General features: G+C 48.2%; 1 protein-coding gene across 8 annotated transcripts in view; it reads left to right on the forward strand.

Moving 5' to 3' along the window:
- ARHGAP17 (Rho GTPase activating protein 17) overlaps positions 1 to 18560 on the forward strand; it is an 88528-nt gene that overhangs the window by 31153 nt on the left and 38815 nt on the right. For 6 of the 8 annotated variants that reach the window (XR_013552884.2, XR_013552885.2, XM_078439970.2 and 3 more), the window contains exons 2-7: positions 2751 to 2790; positions 6382 to 6483; positions 11629 to 11702; positions 13590 to 13701; positions 13960 to 14036; positions 17121 to 17232. Coding sequence is in view for 6 of the 8 variants with exons in the window: in XM_078439970.2 (XP_078296096.2) it covers positions 2751 to 2790; positions 6382 to 6483; positions 11629 to 11702; positions 13590 to 13701; positions 13960 to 14036; positions 17121 to 17232 (517 nt within the window). In the remaining 2 variants the exon portion in view is untranslated. The remainder of the gene's footprint in view (positions 1 to 2750; positions 2791 to 6381; positions 6484 to 11628; positions 11703 to 13589; positions 13702 to 13959; positions 14037 to 17120; positions 17233 to 18560) is intronic. The other 2 variants (XM_078439972.2, XM_078439973.2) reach the window with 1 other exon arrangement.

An 18560-nucleotide genomic window follows, 5' to 3' on the forward strand; every position in this document is an offset into this window, starting at 1 on the left:
TGAGTTGTTACTTTCTCATACCTGCTAACGGCCCACGTTCGGGTTTTGAAATTAAGTTTTTCTCTTCTGTTACATTTTTTAAAAATTCCGTTTTGTAAAAGGACTTATTTGCTCTGAATCTCTTCTTTTGAACTTTGAGTGTTTTAAGAGGCCTTGAGGGCTTTTCTCTGTGTATACTTCTACTTACAGAAGGCAGAGATTTCAGAGCTCTGGCCAGAGAAGATGAGGCAGAAGTTACACAATCTCATGGTGGCATTTTGCTAGAGGAGGGACAAGGCTATTGGCGAATAGGAGTTAGGGTGAAGCCGTGGCGGTCTGCGAGGCTGACTGTCGGAGTTCTTTCTGAGGCTGGTTGCTTGAGCTGCTGGTCAGCTGGGGCCCTGCTCTACTTCCCTAACTGGCATGACTACATATGTTTGGCGCTTCAGCAATGCCTGGCACCATGTATGCCAAGCAAGGGCTGGGATGGCAGCTTTTGGCCCGCCACTTGCAGGACTTGTCATGGAATTGAAAGGCGGCCTCCTCTGAAAGCTGGGGCCTCGACCTCATCTCCAGGCCCTGCTCCTGCGCACCAGGGAGGTGTCTGAGTTAGGTCAGAGTTCTGATTTCCTGCAGAAACTGATGAGTGAGCCATTCCCATTGGCATCTCTGAGTTACACAGGGCACCGCGGCGACAACTGGTGTTGGAATCCCCTGTGGCAATGCCGGCTTTTACTTGACATGCCATGGCCCGAGCGTGGGCTGGAAGCGTGCACCACCGTGCCTCATGCAGCTGATGCTGCTCTGAGCTTAGCAGCGTTTGAAGGTCCTTCTCGGGGGTCCTATCAACTTGCCCGCCAAACGGCTTTTCCTTCTCGTGCATTAGATTCACTCAGAGGCAAGATCATGCAGCCTTCCATTCTGTGATATGTCTTATTAAAAGGCTTTACAATTCTGGTTCATTGATGGTCTGCCTTTCTCCCCAGCTCCCCCAATGTTCAGGGCTGAAAAAGACTTTTTTCTTGTCCCTTTAAAAGTTTCCTTGTTCGAGGGCACCCGGGTGGCTCAGTCGGTTGGGCGTCCGACTCTGGATTTTGGCTCAGGTCATAATCTTGCAGTTTGTGGGACTGAGCCCCACGTCGGGCTCTGTGCTGTCGGCATGGAGCCTGTTTGGTATTCTTTCTCTTCCTCTCTCTGTCTGCCCTTTCCCTGCTTGCATGCTCTCTCTCTCTCTCTCAAAATAAATAAACACTCAAAAATAATAAGTTTCCTTGTTCGTTTCAATGGGAATTGGGCAGGGGTGTCAAATGACTCGACTTAAATCACTGTTTGAACCAGAAGTCCCACTATGGCACCTCGATTGCCATCATTCTGGGTATTACGTACAGCAACAGCGCTGCCCCTTTGGACTGCAGAGGAGTCCTCGGAAAGTACCGTGATCTGACAACTGAGGCTCGAGCAACTCAGGATGTTCCTCTGCCGATTGATGGCCGCCAGGTCGGCTTTCTGGAAAGGTCTACATAGTTAATGATAATTGGAAAGCATGAGTGGGAGAAAGCTGTGAAAATACTTTGTTTCTTTTTTTTTTTTTTTTTTTAATTTTTTTTTTCAACGTTTTTTATTTATTTTTGGGACAGAGAGAGACAGAGCATGAACGGGGGAGGGGCAGAGAGAGAGGGAGACACAGAATCCGAAACAGGCTCCAGGCTCCGAGCCATCAGCCCAGAGCCCGACGCGGGGCTCGAACTCACGGACCGCGAGATCGTGACCTGGCTGAAGTCGGACGCTTAACCGACTACGCCACCCAGGCGCCCCCTTTGTTTCTTTTTAAAGTAAAGATGAGATGCCTGAAGGAAGGAGTACTCAGTTGTTACTATTTGTGTGTGTAGTATTGAATCACGTTCCTGGATTTGTGACAAACTTGTTTCAGTAAGGCTGTGAAGTTGAGAAATGATCATTTTAGGAACTGAAGGTTCAGCTTCTCTACAGCGGTCTTTTTTTATTTTTATTTTTTAATTTATTTTAAGTAGGCTCCATGCCCAATGTGGGGCTCAAACTCATGACCCCCAGATCTAGAGTTGCACATTCTACCGACTGAGCCAGCGAGGCGACTCTAGAGCAGTCTTTTCTCCAAGGGTGGCCTGTGGGTCTCGGCCATGGAATTATGGGAGGAAAGGGCCTCTTAAAGAAGCAGGATCTTGTTCCACACCTGCTTTTGAACAGAGGTGAGGCCTGGAAACTGGCATTTTAAATCAGCACACTCCCCACCCTCCGTGATTCTATACACGCCCAGGTCTGGGAGCCACTGGTCTTGAAGCTTTGTTCTTGTTTGGGGTTGCTATTCTTTGCAGACTTTTGTTTGCTGGTTTTTTTTCTTTGGTTTTGCTCAAGGAGCCCTCTGATGTCAACATTGGTGGAATTTCTCCCCATGTTATCATTCATTTCTGCCTGTTTTGTTTATTTTTTATTTTTTTATTTTAGAGAGAGTGTGCATACACAAGCGGGGAATGGGGGGAGACAGGGGCCGAGGGAGACGGAGAGAACCCCAAGCAGGCGCCACCCTCCACACAGAGCCCGACGTGGGGTTTGATCCCACGACCCTGGATCATGACCTGAGCTGAAGTCACGAGTTGAACGCTCAACCGACCGAGCCACCCAGGCGTCCGTCCCTAGCTGTTTTGTTTTAAACTCTGGGATAGTAATTATTACATTTCACGAGTTCCTTTGCATTTCTGGATTTCTGACTCTGAGCTTTTCATTTTTTCCCACAGAGCTGAGAAAACAGAAGTCCTCAGTGAAGATCTGTTACAGGTAACAAAATAAAATCTTCTTAAAGTGCTTTGCTTAAAGAGGAAAACAAAACAAAGCCTCATTGCCGAAAACTGAAGCAGATCTGTGGACATACGTCTGTATGTATGATCTGAGACACGATGAGACTGATCAGCATGGTCCCGAGCAGGAAAGAAAAGCAGTTGGGTTGCATGGTGATAAAAAGGGGATCTGGAACTTCGGTGTCATGTTGTGAAGTTCAAATGGGGCTGTCCTGCTTTCAAGTGCCAGGTGTCGGGGTGGGGTGTGGGAGGCGCTGGCTGGCCTGGCCGGTCCACTGGCACTGCAGCCTAGTCACAGGTCCTGGGCAGGCTGCGGGCCTTCGCTCACTGCTATGACGGTGTCCTTGATGGGACAGGCCCTGCCAGCAACAGCCTAGAGTTTCCACTTCTTGCCTCTCATGCTATCATCCTCCACTTCTGGGCTGAGTTGGCTCCTGAAGGACTTAGAGTCTCAGTGACGGTGACCAGACCTGTCAGAACCACCCTGAGGCCCTGAGGTGGCCTGTGATCAGCCTGGACTTTTCTGCCCTGCAGGAGGGATATTTCCTGCAGGGACCTCGGCCGGGACCACTGCACTTCGTCTCTCACAGGCTTCCCTAACTTTGGGGCTGGGGGTTTCTTCCAGAAGGCCTGGGACCCTTTGTACACATCCCTTCACTCGGCCTCAACCCCGCTCCGTCTCCGCCCACCCCAGAGCACGCCGGGAAAGACAGAACCCTTCTGCACTGAGGTTTCTCTTAAGCCTCCTTGCTTGTGTCCTTGCTTCTCATTCCATGACCTTCGGCAGGTCTTTTCACCTGAGCCCCTGAAGACCAGCAGTCTGCTCCCGGGTGACTTTCTGTCTCTTCCCACAGAGAGGAGCCGGCATAGCTTAGAAAACTGGTGCCATGCCAGCCCATGTCAGAATATCCTTCTAAATTATGACAGCCACCTGCAGGTAGAAGATTCTAAGAGCACGTTTTTTTTTGTTGTTGTTGTTGTTGTTGTTGTTTTAAGGACCAGAAGTTTTTATTAAGAGTAGGAGGGTTTTTTTTTTTTTTTAAGAATTATTAGATAATCATATTCTTTTTTTTAATTTTTCTTTTTAATGTTTATTTTATTTTTGAGAGAGAGAGAGAATGTGAGCAGGGGAGGGGCAGAGAGAGAGGGAGACACAGAATCTGAAGCAGGCTCCAGGCTCTGAGCTGTCAGCACACAGCCCAATATGGGGCTTGAACTCCTGAACCGTGAATTCATGAGCTGAGCCAAAATTGGACACTTAACCAACTGAGCCACCCGGGAGCCCTGACAATCTTATTCTTAGTAATATTTCCTCATTGGCTTTTATCGTATATTTCAGCTTCACTTTCAGACTTTCAGAAATGTTGCTTGGGCTCGATAACCTTTAACTAGACTAGGTTTCACATCAGTGTTCTCTCTCCCACATCCCACGTTAGTAATAAATATGCACAACCTCCTTGAACCCTTGAAGCCCCAAGCCTTGCAGGCATTTTGAGGACTGCAGAATTCCCACAGGAGGCAGGTGGCAACTGTCTGCTCCTGTCCCTTTCATAGAACATCCACGGGGGCCTCAAGAGTTTGCCAGTTTCAAGGAACGCCTTGTTTCATCATGCAGATGCTTACCCCCCCACCCCACCTCACCCCACCCCCACCCCACCCCCATCTGCCATCATTGCCACAGGTGTTTCCCTCTTCTTTGACTAAAAAGAAGAGAGTCCTGTTTGAAAGTGTGGAGGCTGGTGCCTGCCTACCCAGGTCTTTCCCTGACTGGCTCTGTGGCCTCAGGGGATTACTTAACTTTCTGTGTCTCAGTTTCCACTTCTCTAAAACGAGGATAATGGCGGTATCCACTCCATCAGATCATTAGCAGGAATTAACAGGTTAAGCGGGAGAACACTAGGGATGGATCCCGGGCCACAGAAATTTTCTTTTTTGTTTCTGGTGTGAGATTTCCCTTCGCTTAGTCTGTGTGCTCCCTGTTTGATCTGTGAGAGCAGTTCAAATGGCTCTATTTTGCCTCTTATTTTTTGCTCCTAAGTTTGTTGTGCTTGTGTGGAGTTTCCCTGGGAGGCTGTGAATCCCAGGAGGATGAGAACTACAGCTTATTTACTGTTGTTTTTCTGATACCTTACACAGGGACTTAATACATGTTCTTGACCTTTCAGCAAATATTAAATGAACACCTTGCATTCGTGTTCCAGACAGTGTTCCGGGTACCTGGGATAAACCCGTGCACAGAACAGACCAAGGTCCCTGTCCCCCAGTGGACTTTATAATTTTCTAGTAGAAATTAGAATCAAAGCGAAATGGAGTTTTGTGGGGTTTTGTTTTTGTTTGATTTTGCCTGTTTTTTGTGGCCAGTAAAGAAGTGCATATTAGTTTTCCAGTGTGTTACAATGTGGTCATTATAAGATGAGGGGTCAGTGATGTGGCCTCTGCTCCTTACATAAATGTGCCTGCTCGATCAGGGCCCTGGTAGTCAGGCCTTGGCTCTGAAGAAAAGCTGGGGTGGGGGGGGGGGGGAGCGCGGTGCAGACCTTCAGGAGAGAAGCATAGAACCATGTCATTGGGTAAAATGTTGTGGGGTAAAAACGCATTCTGCTTTGAATTTGTTGATTTTTCTTTAAAATAGAAAGCATCCCTGAGGGCCTGCACTCATTCTTAATGAGTCATCAGAATACACATTTTTGGCATTCCTTCCTGTGAAAAGCAGCTCTCTTTGCCATAAACAGCCATATCCCAGCAATAATATTTTGGGAAACTAAATCTTGATGCGTGGGTCCCCTAAGTCAGTGTTTCTTGCAGTCCATTGTGCTTTAGGGGTTTAGTTAAAACCAAAGCAAAAACAAAGACAAAAACCCACCCTAACCCCAATAAAGAATAATTTTGAAAACAACTGACCTTGAATGGAAACTGTGGAGCCTTGATTTGGACTCTTCTGTCTGATGTCCCATGTGTGGAAGGCTCTGCCACTATCCACAGGGGATGGCTTCTGACAGTCCCGTGGTTTTTCCACTTGGCTGTGGGTCTGGGCCTGAGGTGTTCATCTGCGGTTCTGCAGGCTGGCGCCGGGCCTTTGCAGGGAGCGCATAGCCCGACTGCCGCCACCCTTCCTGATAGGAGTTGGGGCCGTGACCGCGCTCCCTCCCTGCACACACACTTAGCCTTTAGGAGATGTAAACCCCTCGGTGTAGGAGAGGTCGGCGGTTCTGAACCAGGGGCCGTTTCGCCCACTGGGAGGATATTCGTCAGTGTGTGGAGACACTTCCGGTTGTCACAACTCGGAATGGGGTGCACCTGGCATCTACTGGGTAGAGGCCAGAGAGATGAGGCTAAACGTACCATATGCACAGAGCAGCCCCCCTCGCCCCCCGACACACACACCCAGAATTATCTGGCCTCAAATGTCAGTAGAAAGAAACCCTGCTCTAGGGGAATGGGGACCATGTGCGTTTACATCGAGAGCTAAAAAATTAGACCCCCGCGTGCTGCTTCTACCTACATGCCAATGCCACGTAGGAAGAGATGTGTTCTGAAGCCTTGCTGATGGCTCGTTTGTCTCATTTGTCAGATCGAGCGGCGCCTGGACACGGTTCGGTCAATATGCCACCACTCCCACAAGCGCCTGGCAGCATGCTTCCAGGGCCACGGCCCCGACGTGGAGAAGAGATACGTGAGTATCGGATGTGACATGGGGCCACGGCTGTTGGGTCTTTCTTGTGTCTCCGTGAGGCTCTTCACCCTTCGCTCGCTTGGTTTTTCCCAAGCAGCGTCAGCACATCTGCCTGCAGATTTGTACCTCGTACTGCCGTTTACTCTCCCGACACCTGCCAGACCAGAACATTTTTTTGTGCTTAAGACGTGGCTGTGCTGAAGGCACTGCTCACACTGCATTTTCCCCAGGTGCTTTTAAAGACTCGATAAGCCATTTGTCATTGATAAGAGAATAGAGATGTCTGTTAGGAATGCTTTGATGGCAAAAAGCTGAAAGCCTGTCTTAAATGGACTTAGAAAATGACGCAATTTATTGGTCTTCTAACTGAAAAGTCCAGAAGCTGGGATGGACTTGAGGAGAGGCCTGGGCTAGCAGGTCAGTGGTGTAAGCAAAATGTCACTCTTTTTCCTTCTGCCCGCTCTGCCTTCCTCAGTGTCTGCTTTGCCCCTAAATGGGCACCTCCCATGGCTGTGGGTTGGTACCAGCAGCTTCCACCGGCTACTTGCTTCCTTGTGCCTGTCCAGCAGAAGTAGAAAGCACGCTTTCCAGTGGGTTTCTTTAAGGGAGTGAGAGAACTTCTTTTTCCAAGTCCTTGGCAGGTAGAAATGGCCTTCCATTGCATTGGTCTGTATTGAGTCATCTTCCCCATTCCTGAACATTCCCATTCCACCCTGGCTACCTTGGGTAGGGGTGAGGTTGGGAGGAGGCGGGATGTGCTGGTTGGCTTAAGCTAATCAGGGCCTGCCCTTAGAGCGTGGGCTGTGGAGCTGCCTCTGTAGCTCACAGGCTTTATTTAGACTGGGGTGGACCCGAATGAGAAGTCAGGACACTGTCCTAAGAGGGAGAGGGATGGCCTCGAGGAGAACCAGCAAACATCTGCTCCAGGATACATTTGTCTGAAGCATCCGGGTCCTCTTGTGCCACCAGCAGAGCACAGCCACTCTCAGTCGCCAGGCAGCTCCATCCTTGGGTTTACAGGTTCCTAGCTTACGAGCACATGCTAGCACTCGGAAGCCCATACAGCATTACGGTGGTGGCTGCAGTGGCGTACAGGGAAGCTATGATTTGCCGTGGTGTGTTGTGGGACACCGATGTCGCAAGAGGAAGAACTGGTATGCACGTGACCTGTGTCACCCTTCTCTCAGATTTCCTACACACATCTGAGAAGGACGTCCCAACACCAGGATATTCCTCTGTCGTGCAATACTTGGTTTGCTGCAGTAATAGGTATCAGAGAGCGGACGTTTGCCCACACCTACGACTCCAGGAATGCTTGCTGCACGTCCTGTCCGGCAGAACCGGACCCAAGCCACCGGTCCTGTCCCCACGGCTCCTTCTTGTTCTCTCGCTGTTCTGCCTCCCCTTTCAACATTGTTTCCTAAGGCTCTGTCCTCCTCCTCGTTGCTCCCGTCACATTCCTTGGGCCACCTCTTCTGTCCTCGTGGCTTCTGACTGATGTGTTGATGCCAGGGACGTCTCAAGCATTTCAACCAAGCAAAACACTTCCTTCCCTAGATGTCTGCTTTGGCACGCGTCACCAGTTCTTCATTGTGCGTGGACTCTTGAATTCCACCCACCCTGTTATGCAAGCTAGAAACCGTCGGCTTACCTTATGTTCCCTTTTATTGTATCCTCACCCTGCCATGGCTGCTTGATTAGCAAGGCCTGTGATTCTCTGTGACTGTCTTTGGAATTCCTCACCCCCGCCTCATCTCTGCCACCTTTGCCTTAAAGCAAAACCTGATCCCTTTCACAAAGGCGATGATCGCAAAACCTGGATGGTGCAGTCACCTCCTGATCTTTGTTTCCTGCCTTTGATTTCCTTCTCGTCCAGCCTGGCTCCAGCCTGATCACCAGAATTGTTTTTCTGAAATACAGATAGATACTGACATCCTCCTGCCGAAAAAACATCGTAGCTTAGCGGTTCTCAACAGGGGCCAGGATTACACTCCTGGGGATACTTGGAAATACATAGAGACATTTTGTGTTGCCATAGGGACCGGGGGACACTACTGGCATGTAGAGGGTGGGGACCGAGATGCTGAACATTCTGCAGTGCCTAGGGGCATAGTTCCACACCGGAAGTGGCCCCTAACACCAGTGGTGCCTCTTTTGAGGGGCGCTGGCTGGCTCCCATTGCCAGGATTGAAAGTCTGAGCTCTTCATTAGCACGAGGAACCTTTCATAATCCCATCCTGTTTCCTTTCCCCTTATCCAGTCCCATTGTCTCCCACTTCCGCCTGCCATACGTCTCTGTCCTTCACATCGTTGTGTCCTGTCCATTCCTTTGACTGCCTTTTAAGCAGGTGTTTATCAAACACCTACTGTGTACAAGTGCTGGAGATAATAAAATGAACAAGATGTGGCCTCCGCCTTAAAGGTGCTCACGGCCTGGCAGGGGGAGATACACACAGATGCATAATCCTAAAATGACATGCCAAACAAAGTGTGCACAGGGTATTACAGGAGGACTGAGAATAGGCATCACAGGAGGAGAGACGTAGTCGGGGGGGCTTCCCAGAGGAGGTGGTAGCCCAGCCATAAACGAGGGCAGTGAGTGGCAAGTGACCGGCATATTCTAGGCAGCAGGATGCAAAGGTCATTTCTAAAACCTGATGCCTCGGGCTTCCTTTTCCAACCTCGAACAAAAAGTGCCAAAGACAGGCCTCTGAGGCTGTCTACACTGTGCATGTGGGAGAGAGTAGACACCATGGAAACGATAGAAGATGGATGGGTGACCACGGCGGTCAATATTGTGGAAGAAATGACAGCAGTCTCTAGCAATCTAGAATACACAGGAGGAGCCTCCCAAAGGTCCCACGAGAGACCCCCCACGCATGTGAGGAGGCAAGAATCATGTGGGATCTGGAGCGGCTGCCTTTTGGGCAGTGGGCATGCATTTCGTAAATCATGGCTTTAGATCTTTTTAAATGAATCCCTGGTGATTAAAAAAAAAAAAGCTGTTCATGCCTAGGAAGTGCTTAGCTGTGTTTGTGGAGGAGTATGTTGTTGGTGGATAGCATCCTCATCGAAGAGCATGGGGTTAAATAAGCGGGACGTCCTTTTTTATGTACATCAAGATGCAGGACTGTTGTGGCTTGGGGTCAGGGCATGGAAACCACAAGGCTGTTTATAGCTGAGAACTTGAATGATTTTGTCAAAGTAGACTCTGCTCTTTATGATTTTGGTTCCGAGCTCCAGAGTTGCACAAAGTGTATTTCTCCAGATTATTGCACTTATCCTAGATTTAATTTCCCTTATAAAGGCAGCATGACTAACATGTATGAATTACCCTCATTATGACAAGGCACATTGCCCGTTTTCTCCTATCTTCCTGATCTGAAAGTGCCGAAGCTGGCAATGTCCCCTTGTGGGGCAGGGGATGCCTGATATTTACTTACGTGATAATAACTTGGGAGGATGAGAGGTGGGTAAATAGAATTGTTATTTATTTTTATTTTTTATTTTAAAGTTTATTTTTGAGATTGAGAGAGAGCGAGAGCGAGAGCATGAGTCGGGGAGGGGCAGAGAGAGAGGGAGACACAGAATCTGAAGCGGGCTCCAGGCTCCGAGCTGTCAGCACAGAGTCCGACGTGGGGCTCGAACTCATGAACTGTGAGAACATGACCTGAGCTGAAGTCGGACACTTAAACGACTGAGCCCCCCGGGTGCCCCAGTTGTTGTTTATTTTTAAATTTCAATATACTGTTTTAAGTAGGCTGCATATTTACATGGTCAAAATCCAGAAGATACAGAAGAACACAAAGTGAGATCTCTCAGCATCCTGTCCCCAGGCACCCTGCTGCCCTCTCCAGAGTGACCAGCATTAGTAGCTTCTTGTATAGCTTTCAAGAGATATTCTCTACAACACAAGCAAATACGGTGTAAGTGTATCACATGGAGCCCTTTAAAGCAGGAAAGGCAGGTGATATGCTAGAGGTCAAGGCACAACAATGCCACAGCAAGGTGGACCCTGTGTCTTTGACATAACAGCCCTTTCTACTGGGGAGGCAAAATCATGGGGAGCATTGCCACATTGGATGCATTTTGAAAAAATGTTTATTCATTGTTGAGAAGGGGAGGGGAGGTGCAGAGATGGAGGGGGAACAAAGGATCCAAAGCAGGCGCTGTGCGGACAGCAGAGAGACCAATACAGGGATCGAACTCATGAACCGTAGGATCGTGACCTGAGCCAAAGTTGGACGCTTAACTGACTGAGCCACCAGGAGCCCTGAATGCATATTTTTGTTTGCACGTTATGTGCTATAACCAACCCACTTGTACTTGACAGGCCCTTTCTACCCTTATGAGATGAGCCATCAAGCAGTGGTGGAAAGAAACTGAACTGGGGCTCAGGCCCGTGGACACAAAGGTCCGGCTCTGCTGCCCCTCACTGGGGTGCCCAGCCAGCCCACCTGACCACCCTGGGCTTCAGGTCCCTTGACTGTACAATTAGAACATAAATCAGATGATCCTTATGGTCATTTCCAGCTGCAAAACAAATCTCTGATAGGAAAATGGCTTTGTGATTAAATACCTTAAAAAATATTCAGATATTTAGCCAGACGTTTTTAGATATTAACTAGAGCTGGGCCCTTATGATTACAGCTAGGTTAAGAGCCTGTTTAAGAATGAGTATTCTAGCAAAAGTTCTTGAAATTGAGCATTTTCTTGCATTTATTTGTTAGGATAATCAGAGAGTAAGATCTGTGTCTTATGTTCCCAGGGCTTCAGACACAGTATGTACTTGATTAGTTAATAAGAACAGTTAACAGCTACCCCAACAATAATACTAGCAGCCAACACCTACTAAATACGTAGCACACGCTAGGTACTTGACGTTGAAGATCTCCGTAGATGGGCAGACAGCCCTAGGACACCCTTGCTGTCATCATGCCTCGGTATCATCCAGGCGTGAGGACGTGGACATAGAGGTTAAGTCACACAGCGCACATGTTTGAGACTGGATCCTGAACCCAGACAGTCTACCTCTTACCTGTGCAGTGTGCCTGGAGGACAAATCACTGAATGATGATCTGCGGCTGGTCATTGAGAACGGGTATCAGTAATAATGAAAACAACACATTGTCTTCTGCCTTCCAGAAAAAACTCCCTCTGACCGCTCTTGCTCAGAACATGCAAGAAGCATCGACTCAGCTGGAAGACTCCCTGCTGGGGTAAGAGTGGGCTGCTTTCAGAGAGCGAGCCCGCTAGCCTGCGCGTCAGCGGGAGCGGGTGGGCGGGTGCTGTGCGTGGCAGGCATCTGCGTGACAGAGGGGCCGTGAGCGTGACGGTGTGGCTCCTGCTCCGGGAGGAGAATGGCGCAGTCTCCATGGGAAGAAGTGGGGTCTGGGCCCCCGGGATGGCAGGCAGTCTTCCCTTTAGCAGGAGCAACGCTGGCTTCCGATGATTGAAAGGGCCACTAGCGAAAGTGATTGATAGGGTCATTCTTTATTCCCCTGAGCCTCGGTATAAAGAACATGTCCCTTCCCTGAGCAGTCCCGTCCAGTCCTCAAGAGCCACCTCCTTTGAGGGTGGCCACTGTAATGTCAATGGTGGTTGTCTCAAAATCTTGTGTTTTCTGAATTATTTGGATTTTTTTTTTTTTTTGCAGTAGGCATGTGTTCTATAAATAATTTTTAAAAATCTAATCATGAAGTTGTTTTTACTGTAAGAGGGAAGGTTAACCCTTCCTTCCACCTGCTTCTACATGAAGCTGGGGGCCTTTGAGCCCATCTGCTGTCTCTGCTATACTGCTCACTGTGCTTCCCAGCTGCCCTGGGCTTTGGACTCCACAGCCCCTTTTCCAGGGGCCTGTTATACTCCATGCCCTACAACGCTACCTGTGTTCTTTTTTATTTTGCAGTTTGTTTATTTATTTATTTTGATGGGGGGAGGGGCGGAGAGAGAGAACGAGAAAATCCCAAGCGTGTTCCACACTATCAGTGTAGAGCCCGACACAGGGCTCGAACTCAGGAACCGCGCAGTCATGACCTGAGCCAAAACCAAGAGTCAGATGCTTAACTGACTGAGCCACCCAGGCACCCCGTAACTTTGTCCGTTCCAGGATGATAGTTTCCCCCCACCCTTCACCCTTCCTCCGTCCTGTCCATGCTCCCATATTTGGGAGTAATGGTCCTGGGAAGAGGGTGGCTGGTGTGTGCATGCTGGCACTCCTGGTCTTCCCGGCTGATGGAGGGAGTCCTTGCTCTGCATTAGCACTGCTCTACGTGTTTTCCATGTACTCACTCGTTCAGTCCTCGAGACAACCTACATTCTACCTCCCATTGAAGAAATTGACAGAGAGGGTGAGTCAGTTGCCCAAGACCCCACAGCTGGTGAATAGCAAAGCCCGTATTCAAACCCAGGCAGCGTGGTATCGGAGATCGTGTTCTTAATGACAGCACCATGGCCACCTCATGCCAGTGCCACACACGTTGGTCATTTTAAAAGGACCCCGTGGGGATCTCGAGGGGCAGGGCGAGAAGGAGAGGGGTAGGAGGAAAGAGGGAAGGACAGAGTCAGAGCAGCCGTATCATTTGCACGCGTCCTCGGTGTGACATCAACTGCGTGCTCCCAGGAAAACAAAAGTAAACATGGTTTTCATGCAACATGTCCCTTGAGCTTAGCCCACCATCCCCAGTAGAAAACCAGCACTGCATTAACTCCGGAGCAAACCCTGCCTCGGCTGGCCTCACTGACAGACATAAAACAGCACATAACGAACGTAAGGTTCTAAAGCACATAAGGTTCTAAAGAATTCCAGGGTTATTTGGAGAACATTTGGTCTTCCCCTGAAGCTAATCCTGGACTCATCACCTCACTGTTCACACACATCCCACACACGTACTCACAAAGTGTATCTGAGAGTGCCTTTTTCATGTTAGAGCACAAACCCGTGGGCTTGCATTTCAGGCGATGCCCCAGACTTACCACGTTTTTAAGGTTCTACCGTGTAGCACCCTAAGGTGTCCCCATCGTGTAGAGAGCTGGCCGAGTATGGTAATCGGGCACCTGGTTTAACGAGCGGATGCTTGTTGTGGGGGTATCTTGTGTTTTTAAAGGAAGATTCTGGAGACGTGTGGCAATGCTGAGAACCAGCTGGCTCTAGAACTTTCTCAGCACGAGGTCTTTGTTGAGGGAGAGATTGTGGATCCTCTCTGCAGCATCGCAGAGGTGAGTGCTTCTGCCAGGCCGCATAGAAGAGCCAAGACCGGTGTGGGCTGCGCGGTGAATGGTTCGCTTGGGTCTGCAAGTTTCACGAGAGTCGGTGACTTTGACATATGCTTCCTTTTGGAAATGAGGGAAATCAGTTGAGGGTACAAAATCCTATGCCTCAGGGGGAAAAATGTAAATAAATACTGCCTTTTCAGATGTTAAGGTAAAAACCCCAAAGCTTATCGCATTCGGTCTGTGGTATGTTCTTCTTTCTAGTTGGAGATTCCCAACATCCAAAAACAGAGGAAGCAGCTCGCTAAATTGGTGTTAGACTGGGATTCGGTCAGAGCCAGGTAAGGTACGGACGAGAGGAAGACCACTCAGGGGACAGCATGCGGGTTTCCAGATTCACGCACTTGACCCACAGACCAAGTCGCACCCACTTACACCTGCCTCGAGGGCCCATTCTCCCAAGTGTGGCAGTGGGAATGATGTTAGAACATCCTGTTCTAGGATAGTGGAGTGTAGGAATAAATAGATCTGTGATCTTAGCAGTTCCTGAGGGTCCTGCCACGTCCAAACCCTGTGTGGTTATGATACTTTCATGATCGAATGCTGCGCCCAAAGGGAGAAAACTCCCCGTAAAAGTAAGTAAGCATCCCAGAGGGCTGCCGACTTGTCGCCTGCTGCCAGATGACTGTCTGTGGTGCTTCGTGGCAGGACTCCAGCCCAGCTCTGTCCTTGAGGTCATGTGTATCCGTGACTTCTGCGGCTTTCTCCGTGGATGAGAATAGGGAATATCTATGGAGGCAGCTGCCGCCTGCCCCGACCTTTCTCATGCTTTACCACAAGAGTTGGCAAACATTCCATAAAGGGCCGGATAGTAAATATTTTCAGCTTTGCAACCCAGATGGTCCCTTTTGCAACTTTTCAACTCTGCTATTGTAGTGTAAAAACAACCCTGGACCGTAAGTAAATGAAAGCCTGACTGTGTTCCAATAAAACTTTATTTAAACAAAAAAAAAAGGTGGCTTTGTTGATCGACCCCTGTTTTGTTAGCTCCCACTTTTTCTTCTTTTAATTTTTTTAAATTACTGCAGTGTAACTGACACACGACGTATTCATTTTAGGTGCACAGCACTGATTCGACAATTCTGTACGTTACTCAGTGCTCATCACGATAAGTGTGGTCACCATCTGTCACCATGCAGTGTCCTTACAATATTATTGACTATATTCCCTTTGCTGTACTTTTCATCTCCGTGACTTGTTTATTGTGTAACTTAATTCTCACTGCAGTCCTGTGAAGCAGAGATGACCATTTCTCTTTGGCAAATGGATGGAGATATAACTGTCATTTACTAAGCTTCTACCTGTCAGATGCTTTTTTTTTTTAACAGATTTAGAACATCTGTAGCAATGCAACATGCAGCATTTCCTCGTTCCTGAGATGCCGGTTGACTATCCGTGCACCACTGACTAGATATCTCCTTGGGGGAGGGGTGAAGAAACGCCACTCCATTAAGCGTACGGGTCACTCGTTAAGACATGTCGTGATGTAGGACATACTGAGATGATAGAGGGTGCGGTAAAAATAATTGCCACCACTTACCGGACGCTTGCCGCGTGCCAGGTATGGAGCGATGGACATGACGTGTCACCTCCTCTGATTCCTCCGCCAGTTCCTGTTCATTCGCTCATTCATGTTTTCGACAGATCTCGATCGGGTGCGTCCTGTGTGCCCGACTCTGTGCTGGGGACTAAATTCAGAGGCCCCCTCAGTGAGGACTGGAGAGGGAACAGGGGTTCTGTTCTCTCGGGAAGAGACTCCTTTTCTAGATGAGAGAGGAACCTGCACAGATTCTCTACATGGCTTGCTTCACGCTTTGTCATGTGTACATCTGTAAGGAGAATCCCCGAGCCAGGACCAGGAGTGGGGCCACCCTGAGGTAGACTTTTGCTCAGGATAAGGAAGAATGTTCTAATGGTTCGTTAAACAAGGCCGTGAATGCTCCCTCCCCGGAGCTGGTTGAGCGACATTACAGGTACTTGTGCCCCAGGAATTTTACGTCTACAATACAGGTATCCCGGAGGGGATTTCAACACTGATTCTTGATCTGCGTTCAGGATCTTGTTCACTTTTAACCAATCAAAGCAGGTATCAGAGAAACACACAGTTGAATATTTCACCTTTACTTATTCCTGTGGCTTTTCCCTGGGGGAAAATGATAGTATCTAATGACTAATTACTACCTAATTCCTAAGGAGGAATCCCTAATGGGGCAGATATCATATGCACACACGTGCACACACATATCGATTTGTTCTCGATTCGTTATGACGGTTCTGCAAAGTGTTTGTTATCTTAGCTTTACAGATGAGATTACTGAGGCACAGAGAGGTTAAGTCATTGCCCAAGGTCACACAGCTAGTGTGGGAGAGCCAGGCTTCAAACCTGAGCTTGTCAGCCTCCCAGGTCCGTGCTCTGGCCACTCCATGGCATCGCCAGTCTTGCTTAGGCAGACTTGCCGAAGGCCGGCTTTGGAGGAGAGCCTCATCAGGAACTGGGAAGAAGGTAGAGCCTACTGTTTTGGGGGCAGTGCAGCAGCTGGGAAGCTTGAGCAGTTGCTCGCACGGGTTTTCGTGCTGCATCTCTGTAATATCCATGTTTACATTTAAATTGCTTTCACAATAGCAGACATAATTCATATTCGAACAGAAGGTCAAATCACACCTGAAAACCAAATAGAAATTGTTTTAGATTATTACCCCTCCCGACCCATGCACTCCCCTACTCTTGCTGTGGTATAATTCTTTCCTTTTTTTTCTCAGTCCTTTTGACTTAATGTAAATTTTCCACATTATGCTTTAGACTTTCTGTAAACTTCATCTTTAGAATATTAATTCTTAACAGATGTTTTTAGTTCTACATGTGTTTTCCTCGCTATGGATTGTTAGCTGCATGACCAAAGCTCGGTCTTTACTTGCTGGAGGTAATCACAGATGAGGATGGCAGCAGGAAGGGTCCCAGGGGTCCAGGAGCAGGACCGACTCCCAGGGGCACAGGAACATTCCAGATCAGAGCAGGAAGCACAGGGCTGTTTCATGGCAAGGGTGCCATGATCAGACACTACAGGAAAGGGGGTTCATGGCATGGTTTCCAGCAGTGGGGCGTGTATGAGACAGGATTATACTCAGAGCAGACAGCTACTCCCAGCACTGCCAGAGTCCCATCACAGTGGGGACGTAATGTCTCTTTTTGCTTGCTTCCATTCCTAGAGGATGAACTCAAGAGGAGCTGGCACCCTAGGTACTCATACCGATCCCGGGTAGAATCGGCTTTGGGGAAAGAGTCTGTTTCCCTCAGGGCCTTGATTCCGCAAGGTTGAGTGTGTGCAGCCAGCTCTCAGATGCTGATTTGCCCCCGTGTTTTACAGGTGGAACCAAGCTCACAAATCTTCAGGAACCAACTTCCAGGGGCTTCCATCAAAAATAGATACCCTAAAGGAAGAGATGGATGAAGCTGGAAATAAAGTGGAGCAGTGCAAGGTACAAGACTTCCCTGATACATACGCACTTGCATCAGTCTGCTTTTTACAAATGATGGATGAAAGGCCAAATATTGCAGATTATTTAGTGTTTGGCACAAATACTCTGAGTGATATGAAAAATGCGTTCTAGTTTCTTCTGCCTTCTTTCTTTATTTTCCAAGACTGTATTACTTTATACTAAGAATAGCATAGCCTTTAAAAAAAATTTAAGTAGGGGGTGCCTGGGTGGTTCAGTCATTAAGGGTCCGACTTCGGCTCAGGTCATGATCTCACGGTGCGTGGGTTCAAGCCCCACGTTGGGCACTGTGCTAATAGCTCAGAGCCTGGAGCCTGCTTCCGATTCTGTGTCTCCCTCTTTCTCTGACCCTGCCCTGCTTGCTCTCTGTCTCTCTCTCTCTCTCTCTCTCTCTCAAAAAATAAACAAATATTGGGGCGCCTGGGTGGCGCAGTCGGTTAAGCGTCCGACTTCAGCCAGGTCACAATCTCACGGTCCATGAGTTCGAGCCCCGCGTCAGGCTCTGGGCTGATGGCTCGGAGCCTGGAGCCTGTTTCTGATTCTGTGTCTCCCTCTCTCTCTGCCCCTCCCCCGTTCATGCTATGTCTCTTTCTGTCCCAAAAATAAAAAATAAAAAACGTTGAAAAAAAAATTAAAAAAAAATAAAATAAAATAAACAAATATTAAAAAAAATTTTTTTTTTAATTTTTTAAATGACAGAAATGTCTGAGCTTATTTAAAATAAGGAATAGATGGGGGAAAAAAGAAAACCATAGCAAACCATATAAAGTTACGACTGTTACAACAACGTACATAGGGGTGCCTGGCTGGTTCAGTTGGTGGGGTGTGCAACTCTTGATCTCAGGGTTGTGAGTTCAAGCCCCATGTTGGGTGTAGAGATTACTTAAACAAATCTTTAACAAAAATGCACAATAGGCACAAAAATAGATCTGTGGAATAGCATAGTTTTTCTAGAATCAATGCTATTACTGTATTTAAAAATTTTTTTTGTTTATTTATTTTTGAGAGAGAGAGAGACAGAATGCGAGTAGGGGAGGGCAGAGAGAGAGGAAGACACAGAATCCGAATCAGGCTCTAGGCTCTGAGCTGTCAGCACAGAGCCTGACACGGGGCTGGCACTTGTGAACTTGAAGATCGTGACCTGAGCCAAAGTCGGACGGATGCTCAACTGACTGAGCCATCCAGGCGCCCCTCAATGCTATTACTTTAAACAATGGAATATACAGTAAAGAGGTCATCATATATCCGTAGAGAAGGGAAGAATTATTTTTTAAATGTTGCTGGGACAATTGGTTTGTAATTTGGGAGAA

This window comes from Panthera onca, chromosome E3 (assembly GCF_046562875.1).
Source record: "Panthera onca isolate mPanOnc1 chromosome E3, mPanOnc1 haplotype 2, whole genome shotgun sequence".
NCBI classification, from domain to species: domain Eukaryota; kingdom Metazoa; phylum Chordata; class Mammalia; order Carnivora; family Felidae; genus Panthera; species Panthera onca.